At 35.4% G+C, this 10,622-nt stretch overlaps 1 protein-coding gene across 1 annotated transcript in view; it reads right to left on the bottom strand.

Annotated features, from left to right (window-relative positions):
- Positions 1-4,619: 4,619 nt before the first annotated feature.
- CRTC1 (CREB regulated transcription coactivator 1) overlaps positions 4,620-10,622 on the bottom strand; it is an 871,795-nt gene continuing 865,792 nt past the window's right edge. The window contains exon 13 of the mRNA XM_053702973.1: positions 4,620-6,675. Coding sequence (XP_053558948.1) covers positions 6,464-6,675 — 212 coding nt within the window. The 3' untranslated portion in view covers positions 4,620-6,463. The remainder of the gene's footprint in view (positions 6,676-10,622) is intronic.

Raw genomic sequence — 10,622 nt, 5'->3', positions numbered from 1 at the left:
TTTCATAAAGAATTGAAAAGTGCGGGGGGTGTTATACACTTTCGTGATCTGCATCACTTGCTGCACCCGAGACATCTAACTACTTTGAACTTTGGGGTTAACACACATGTAGGTGGCTTGAGGGCTACAGATCCCACAATGCTTAAAATAACCGTGTTTTGTAATCTAACCATGTGCCGAACAACATGCAGGGCTGAAAATTTACACTAGTCAATGACTAATATAAAACAGTAGCAGACAAAGAAGAAATTGGGCTTTTTAATATTTAACAATGAGATGACAGGAAACTTTTTTCTCTCTTGACCTGTAATGTTTTCCCTTACTGGTTAAGTATAGTGAGATTAGTTTTTTAGCCCCGATGATGTGTATTGGCTAAAATGGTAGATGTATTTGCTAGAAATGTTTTTTCCTTGCAGAAATCTATATAAGCTACATTTAAGAATCAGATCTTCCTATAAGAGCTCGTGCTAAATTAGAAACTTTCAAAGAATTACATTGAACCTCATCTACTGTAAATATTTTGACTAAATAAACTATAACTTATTCCAGTAAATAGGTAAATGGCACTTGGCTGACCAATGATATGCTTATGTAAAAATGATGAAATGCAGTGGTTTAACTCCTTTTTGCATAAATGATAAATACATTCGGCAGTTGTAAAAATGTAATCCAAAAGGTAAAGTATGCCTTGGTTCCTTACTCTGAAGCCTTGCATAGATCCTCAGCAGTGGGAGACTAACATGGTCTCATAATCCATTCACATAAATCACAAAATGCTTCTCATCACTCATTTGTCTAAAACAAGCTGGCAACTTATGTGCCCTAACTGCTGGAGCCTTCCAGTAATCCCTATTAAAGTGCTACATTTATATTTTACTTTTAAACTGGTAAAATTATGGTTTTTGAACTCATATGTGTTAATATTAACATCTGTGGCACAGTAAGTGTTAAATACCTTAGGGACATGATAGCACTAGGGGGACGTGGTTGTTCTGGAGGAGCACAGGAAAGCAGAGAGGTGCTGTGACACAGGCCCAGACACACATTTTTATACTTTGAATAGTGGAGATTTACTGATGAAGGTATTTCATTGCCTAGAGCCTTGAACTTGTAATACTGTTTGCACAACCACTACGCAAAAAAACTTTGTTTCACACTACAACTGTCAATTTTTCAGGAATTAATTTTGGTAGCAATAGACAAATGTTCATGCAGTCAGCAAATTACTCATATATTGAACTCCTGGAGATAGAAGAACTTAAAGGAGCTAAATGGGATAGACATTCTTTGATGTTCAGTCGCATGCATGTTCTGTTACTTGTAGCTAAGCATTTATGAAAGCTCTAAAAGAGAACATATTCAAGGCAGGGCCGGATTGGCCTACCAGGATACCAGGAGATTTCCCGGTGGGCTGCAGCAGTTTCGGCTGGAACTCTACAATTTAAAGGGAGATTAATGGATGACATTGTTTTGTAGGGTGCCTTTATAACATCAAAGTGGCATTTTTATTTAATACAAAGTAATACAATTTAATTCTGGGGAAGGAGTATCACAGTAATCCCTTTTGAGAAAAAAGGGCCTTGTGCATTCTACCTACTCAATGGAAAATAGGGCTGGTCTTCATATTTTTCCAGGGCTGCTTTTTATTCCCAGTCTGGCCCTGATTCAAGGTCTTTATAGCACATAATTAGTAAAGAACTTAAAAGTTACAAGTTGTGAACAAAAATTAGTGGACAAACATTTGAAACAAGCTAATAATAGCAAATGCTTTGACTGATCAGAGCAGCACAGGGTGTTAAATATAATTTAAGTTTTCATAGAAACAAATATGGCAATACCAATATTTGCAAACATTGCTAATAACTGCCATAATTCTTAAAAAACAAAAACAAACATAGTTTAGATTCACAACTTTTGTGAAACAAAAAGGAAAGTTTCAAATGGCACCGACTGTAAACTAAAGTTTAGCAGAAAAAAAACAAATACCAGTTGCTGAAAACAGGCAGTGATAAACGTGGTGCATCATGCTGAATGTACAGTTTACATTACTGGCAACCAAGCCAAGACATGATCTAAGGGGGCGTCTTACACTGATATAAATCATATCTGATTCAAACACCAGACAACAGATAACCAGTGTAAACCAAACACCTGGAAAGCAAATTAACAAATCATTCTGAATACTTAAAGGGATACTAAACCCTGGGTAGTCCTTGCTGATTGGTGACTACATTTAGCTACCAGGTGCTAAACCGAAAATGGGCCAGCTCATAAACTTAGATTACTGCTTTTCAAATAAAGACAGCAAGAGAAAGAAGAGAACAGGCTCTATCTGAATCATGAAAGAAAACATTTGGGTTTAGTATCCCTTTAATATTTACAGTTAAAATAAACTAATTTTTTTACATTTAAAGTATTAACATATCCAGGAACTAATGGACTATACTGCTGTGTCCCTTTCTGAAGTAGTCAAGTCTCAAAGGACTCAAAAATGTGTGGGCCTTTATAGAAGTCCTTATCTCTTGTTTTCTCTCACACTCTTGTTGTGACATATTCAGGTAACAGTGGGGACATTAAAAAACACAACCTTTTTAAAAGATATGGTGAGGCATAGAGACATTTTAGGATTAACTCTCTGCAGGACTATCATCCAAACGTTGCCTGGGAGGACACATTTTCAACTGATAAAGTTGCCTGCAGAGCTGTTCCACCACAGTAATTAGCTGCAGATCAAGAAATACCTCTGTTGAAATTCACATTTACTTAAAATCAAGGTTCCTTTTTACTCAAATCGTATGCCATAACGACTGCAAATTGACTCCAACAAGCTAAAGACATTCTGGAATCTTTTTGTCCTACAATGGGTGAAGAACTGACACAAAACAGATAATCTATAGTAGCTAGTACAGTTTGACTTTCCTTCCATATAAAGTCTGTAAAGAAAAGACTATTAAACAATGATGTGGATTTAGACAAATGAAGAAAACACTATCTCAGGATTACAAGAATATTAAATCATGTTGTTGTCTTAAAGGGCATTATAGTGATAAAATTAAATTCTTTGTTATAGCATATCATTTTATCACTAACAACGTTGAAAATCTGTGTTTAATCCTCGCAAAGGCTGTGAGAGACCTAACACGAATAATGATTATGCCCATATTCAATAGCACAAGTTACTAGCTCGATAAACAGGTCCCTTCAAATTGGCTTCCTGCAGAAATATAAACTCTGCATACAAAAAAGTTCTAATCCTGTGAGAGCTAATACCTTTTCTCTTCTCTTAAAATGATTAGTATTCTTCTGGGACATCCATAGAAGTAACACTAAATATTTATAAATAAAGTCTTAGCAAAGAAATTATGAACTTCCTTAAACTACAGGTGAGAACATTACAATAAACTGCCTGTATACAAGCTCTGACACTTTATTCTGTGTGCCAGTCCAAATAAAAACAGGACTTATACAAGGTGATTTATAAAACATACCAACATATTTGCATAAAACACAAAATAATAGCTATAGGGGAAAAGAGCACAATCAAATGCATAGTCCAAAACTGCAAAAACAGTCAACTAACACATATAAACTAAAATCTCAATAAATAAAATATATCCTGGAACTACTGAGGCTGTAATGAGTCCGGATCAACACCACCAAATACAGCTTGGATGAAGCGTAACATTTTTTAATGGCCCAGCAGTGCAAGCTAGATCCTTCTATGACACACCTCTTTACCTGCTCCTCTGTGGCAAACACATTCCCAATTAATTTGACTATCCTTAGAGTATCACCCATAATTATTATTATACTTTGAGGAATTATCCTATTGATATTCTATAATTCTGGGGGACTGTATGTTGAGACTACAAACAGTCTACAAGAGAACTGCAAATTCTTTTCAACACAGAGAATGTTGTATTGCAAAAAGTTATATAGCAAGGGGAACATATCCTCATTACTTACTGTATGTACAATTCCTATTTATCTAAGCAGGTATGAGGCAGTATGCTCCACTAATACTTGAAAGGATATCTCTACAAGAGAGTGTGAAAAATAGTGATCCAACAGGTAAAATGAATTACAATATGAAATATATATTCAAAAATCTAACTGTATTGGATCTCATTCTCAAATATGTTTGACAAACTATAAAACTGGAAGAAATCTATATTCCGATTTGATTTTCATTGTTATTAGATGTTTTGATTCAATGAAGAAGCAGGTAGACTATAAAAAAAACAACATCTTCACAAACTGCACTTGTACAATAGCCCTTACATGGATAACCCTTTCTCTGCCAGCTAGGTATGCAATAGATTAAAACAATAGGTTATTATTTTAGAAGAGGTAGAGATCATTTGAAGTTAATTTCTTTTACATTTGTGTACCTTTGAGTTTTCCTGTACAACTACACAAAATAGAGAGTTTATCAGACTTTAAACTCATACTTTTTACAATGCATTTAAGATTGTAAAAAAGGTATCCAGACCATACTCTCTTTTAAATGAATAATAATGTGTTATGCCCCACTTTTCTGCATTAGACATCAAGCACTAACATAGTATAATCTGTAAGGAATACACTTTATGTTGGACAGTAAGGATTTAACTAATTGCTAAATTTATATTTTTTATATTTAATATTTCATAACATACAAATATGTAAAAGAAGCGACATAAAAAATAATTTACAGTGATAAAACAGGTGATGAACATTTTAGACGCTTGTACCAATTTAATGCTGCTATCATGCTGAATACATAAGGTAAAATAAGGGATTTCAGTAAATTTCATACCTAGAATCATACAATCTTTTTTTATTCTCTAAAACACAGGTGTTCAGTTCTAATCCTTGAATCTGATAGATAAGTAGGACTGGATTTTCACATCTCTGCTATAGAATTATTGTACACTTTTTTGTTGGCTGTAATGGCTGGGTGATAGTACATATGAAGTAGTGCTGAGTGCTCTCAAAACACATCACAAACATATTCAGTTGTCAAATTTAGAAGGAACACAGTAAAGTCAGGCTTTAAGAATAATCTAAAGGTACATTTGCGGAAGAGTCATGATGATGATCAATGATATACATCCCTTAGTAAGTTTAGCCTGACATAAATCAAGCCTCTAATCACTGCATAAAAAAGGCAAATTTCATACAGTGCTTTACAAGCCCAACAAGGTTCACAAAAGTGCTTTTTGACCTCAGGAAAGCACCTAAGTATCAGCGTTATTACCATACATAAAAACCTAAAAAGCGTGTGTGTGTTCTACAGAGATATGGTTAATAGCAATTTCATGGATACACTGATTACATATTCTCTCACGTGAGACTATATTAATCACAACTGTGTGAGAACACATTATGATGAAGGGTAGCAATTTAATTTCAATAATTAAAACCAAGACGAACACATGGATTAAAAGGAAAATGCCCCCTACTAAATTTTCCAATTTAAAATATAATTCCCTTTTGACATTTTAAAATTCCAGTTTGAAAATTGTTAGCCTGAAAATGACCTGTATAAGAAAAAAATCATACCCAAAATAAACATATATATATGTATATATATATATATATATATATATATATATATATCAATCAGTACTTAAGTATTCATTAATTGCTAACCAGTATGTTAACCAGGACAACAAACCATCAAAATGCCGTTCAAAATAAAAATAAGGCTAAGCTTTTTAGCTCAGTCACTAATGGGTTTAACCCTTTAAGGACACAACTTACAGTTTGCTCAATTGTTTTATGACGGAAAAATTCCGTCATTTGTCCTTAAGAGGTTAAATAACGTCACTGCATAAGATTCTTCTTTGAAAATAACGTTCCATTGTGTCTCCATTTGACATGTACCTCCATTCTCAGGTGGCTTTTCTAAAACAAAGTTTTTGAAAGGTCTTTCTATGACAAGATGGCCTAATGAATCTTGGTCAAAGCTGTCCTTGTTTGGGAAAATTTACATAACAAAAGAGCTCTGAACAGTAAGAAAACAATTATCCATGATTACTTCTTGTAAGATTGTGTCCTTCCAGAATTTTGCTGAACACGTTTAAATTTATTCTGCAGCATAAATGAATACAGGTTGTAGTAAGGCGGATGACTTGCTATCAATCAGAAACTTCAAGCCTCCTTTTCGAAACCAGGTTGAAACACCTCTAGTGCAAATTCATAATGGGCAAGTCTTAACCATACATAAGAACTTTGGTGGATTTGAAAGGGGCAGATTTATTATCCTTCTTCATTAGGCTGCAATGATGTGGATTACACAAGTTAAAACACAGCGCACAATGAGGGATCTGTAGCATTGCAAGCTTAGGACAGCAGGGTTTTACTCATACATCACAGAGCAACACATCAGTGGTTGTCTTCAACATGACAAGCCCACTGACCTTCTCTGCTCAGTTCTGGAAAAGGGGCAGCATAATATTTCCTGCATGAAGTAAATACTCTACAGTCGATCCATTCTGAAAGTGTCCTCTGTGGCTGGGTCCGCCAGGACCATGTCTGGGTCATTAAGCATGTGCAGTCCATCCAACGTTAAAGGGTCAATTTTAAGTTCATCCAAGGGAAATTGTGAATCTGAATCAAAACTTACATCTCCAACACCTGCCAATGAATTGGTCAGTTCTTTTGATAAACTTGGAGGAGATTCTCCTGTTACTGTAAAGAATGAAACAAAACAGATTCAAAATCTCTAATTCATAACATAATAAAATAAGTATTTAATTTCAAAATCTGAAAAAGGTAAAATCCTGATAATGGCACAAACATTTATATATATATATATATATATATATATATATATATATATATATATATATATATATATATATATATATATATATATATATATATATATATATATATATATATATATTTTTATATTTATTAACATAAAACATATGATAAATCAATTTCTGCCAGATAATTTGGACACCTTCCCTTCACACATATATTTATTTATTGTTTTCTACAAAATAAACAAATAAAGAGGGCACCACACATGAAATATACATCAAAGTAGAACAAATGTAACAATACTTACATGGATTCAAGCACCAAATAAATGGTGTCTATAGGCAGGCTGAAGGTTCTGAGTACCTCAGTTTAATCACTCTGGCAACTGTTACAGCAACAAACAGGAACAAATCAGGTGCTTGTAAAAATGGTTTATTAAAACAATGCATAAAAGCACATAAACATCACAGCATGTGTCAACAAAGGCATTGAAAACATTTAAAAACAAACCTACCAACACATTTCTCAGCTAGTAAATGTAATTTTATCAGACTACTGAAACAACATTCACTACAGAAAAAATTGCTATTGGATTTGTTTTAAGTGATTTCACAGTCTATGTTGATGCATGCTGTGATCATACTCATATATTTGTATGCATTATTTTACTGAACGGTTTTCTATTGTAACTGAGAATTTGGAGAGCGCAAAGAGGAAAAGGATAGCCCTTAAGCATAATGCTGGGGACCAGGCTAGAAAACATTTGTTTCTGAGCAGAGCTATACATGAAATTACTACAAGTATGAAACAAACAAATTGAACAGGAAGCTAGTCTTGCACGATTTTCGAATAAAAGCTTACAACAGGCCTATGATTCGGCCAAAGCAGAGCTTTCTTCAAGAGCTTATAGGTTACAGTGGTAGACCAAATCCTATTGGCCAGAAACCTTATGTCAATTTATTGAACTGGAATTAAAAACTAATCACATTTTAAATTGTCTAAATGAAATGCCTGTGATTCTTGTGATTTGGAGAGAATAATGCAGCCATAAATTCAAAATTAATATTCTTGGCGACAACTTAATTGAGAAGAATTTTTTTTTTAACAACTACTATAAGTCTGAAATACAGCGTTCCACCGTTTGGAACAATAACCCAATATCAGGATATAGATCTATTATGCACTAAGGCAAAAATGGACCTGAAATTTGAGTTTAATGGCTAATTCCAGAGCAGTGTCAGATTGGAGATGGCTCTAATATTTGTGGGACAGATGAGCTTTAGAAGCCACTGTAGTAGTCACTGATACCAAAGACCTGGGTATTGTAGACAAAACTATTGATATCCTCTTTCCAGATGATCCAGATCCACAATCCATCTACCACTTTTTTTATGGCTATCTTGCTTGATCTTGTAACTCAATTGATTCAGATCTTTTATTGGATGGTCATGTGAACGTTCCAAGTATCAGCCTCACATCTATCAAACATGCCCTTGACACCATTATATATATTTCTATACTATCCCACTTGCATGTGAAAATCCCTGATATTGATTAAAGTTGTTAAACATATAGTTAAAGAAAGCTCCAGAGCCGCAGGTGACTACTGAGAGGTACCAGAAGACATCTGGCGAGTGAATGACAAAGTCAATGTTATCATAAGTAAATTAAAAAGTCTGTTAAAAACATAATTTATGCTTACCTGATAAATGTATTTCTTTCATGGTGGTGAGAGTCCACAATCATTTACTCTTGGGAATTACTCTTCTCTACCACTAGGAGGAGGCACAGATTCCAAAACCCCTCCTACCTCATAAACACCTAAGTCTAATGTATAGGCAAGCAAGTGAGGTAAGAGAAAGGAATAAGAGCAATAAAAGGAGCAGGGAAAAAAAGATGTGCTGAAGAAAAAAAACTAACCCCAGAAAAACAAAGGGTGGGGTCTTGTGGATTTACCACCATAAAAGAAAGGAATTTATCAGGTAAGCTTAAATTATGTTTTTTTTTCCACAGGTGGTGAAAGTACACGGTCCTTTACTTTTGGGAGCTAATACCCAAGCTGTGGAGTCCACGAGTAATAACATAAGAGAGAGGGATTTTTAAAACATCTTTTTTCACTGAGAAAACAAATCCACAACCTCAATAAAATTTTTTTTTTTAATGCACTTAAAAAAAGCAAACAGATAATTGCCTGAACAACCTTTCTACCAAAGGCTGCTTCAGAAGAAGCAAGAACATCAATATGGTAGAATGTAGTAAAAGTATGCAAAGAAGACCACATAGCTGTCTTGCAAATCTGTGAATCAAAAGTTTTAGGGGCTCATTTATCAAGCTCCGGATGGAGCTTGAGGGCCCGTGTTTCTGGCAAGTCTGCAGGCTCGCTAGAAACAGTTATGAAGCAGCGGTCTAAAGACCGCTGCTCCATAACCTGTCCGCCTGCTTTGAGAAGACAGACATCGCTGCAATTCAACCCGATCGAGTATGATCGGGTTGATAGACACCCCTCGCGAATCTGCAGGGGGGCGGCGTTGCACCAGCAGCTCACAAGAGCTGCTGGTGCAATGCTGAATACGGAGAGCGTATTACTCTCTGCATTCAGCGAGGTCTGGCGGACCTGATCCGCACTGTTGGATCAGGTACGCCAGACCTTATATAATTATCCCCCTTAATCAAGAGGCTAAAGAAAGAGAGACCTTCTGATCTTTCCTAGGACCAGAAAAAAGAACAACTAGAAGTTTGTCTAAAATCCTTAGTAGCATCAACGTAATATTTTAATGCCCTTACAACATCCAAATAATGCAAAAAATCTTTCAGAATCATTCTTAGGATTAGGACACAAAGAAGGAACAATCACTCTGCTAAAGATGTCTTAAAACGACCTTAGGCAAAAAATTAAACGATGTCCATAAAACAAGAAAAAGCAGATAACTCAAACTTTTCTAGCAGAAGAAATAGCCAAAATAAATAACACTTTCCAAGAAGGTAGTTTAATGTTCAATTTATGCATAGGTTCAAAAGGAGGAGCCTGCAATACCCTTAGCACTAGGTTAACACTTAGTTAAGACTCCATGGAGAAGAAATAGACTTGATAACAGGTTCAATACGAAATAAAACCTGAACAAAACTACCAGGAAGATAAGCAATCTTTCTCTGGAACAAAACTGGAAGAGCAGAAATGCCCTTTCATAGAACTGATAGATAGGCCCTTATCTATACCCTCCTACAAAAACTGCAGAATCCTAAGAATTCTGAAAGAATACCAGGAAAAACCATGATTAATACACCATGAAACAAAGGCCTTCCAGACCTAGTGATAGATTTTCCTAGTTACAGCCTTATGAGTCTGAATCAGGGATTCAATCACAGAATCAGAGAAACACCTATGTCTAAGAACTAAGCGTTCAAATTCCATGCCATCAAGTTAAGAGACTTGAGAACCGGATGGAAAAAACGGACCTTGGGACAGAAGGTCTGACTGCAGAGGAAGAGGCCAAGGAGGGCAACTGGACAAATGAACCAGATTCACATACCAAATCATGTCAGGCCAAGCTGGGGGCAATAAGGATTACAGACTACTTCTCTAACCTTACCATGGAAATCACTCTGGGAAGAAGAAACAGGAGGAAACAGATAAGCAGGCTGAAAAGACCAAGCAACTACTAGAGTATCCATTAACTCTGCCAAAGGATCCCTTAAACTCGCAAAGTGCCAGATCAGATATATGTCTGGGAGACCCCAAAGATCTACAATCTGACTGAACACATCCTGGTGAAGAGACCACTCCACTGGATGAAAAGATTGATGACTGAGAAAATCTGTCTCCCATTGTTCACGCCTGGAATATGAATTGAAGAGACTAGACAAGAATT

The sequence above is a fragment of the Bombina bombina genome, chromosome 2, assembly GCF_027579735.1.
Source record: "Bombina bombina isolate aBomBom1 chromosome 2, aBomBom1.pri, whole genome shotgun sequence".
Lineage (NCBI taxonomy): Eukaryota > Metazoa > Chordata > Amphibia > Anura > Bombinatoridae > Bombina > Bombina bombina.
This window is presented reverse-complemented; position numbering and strand designations above follow the sequence as displayed.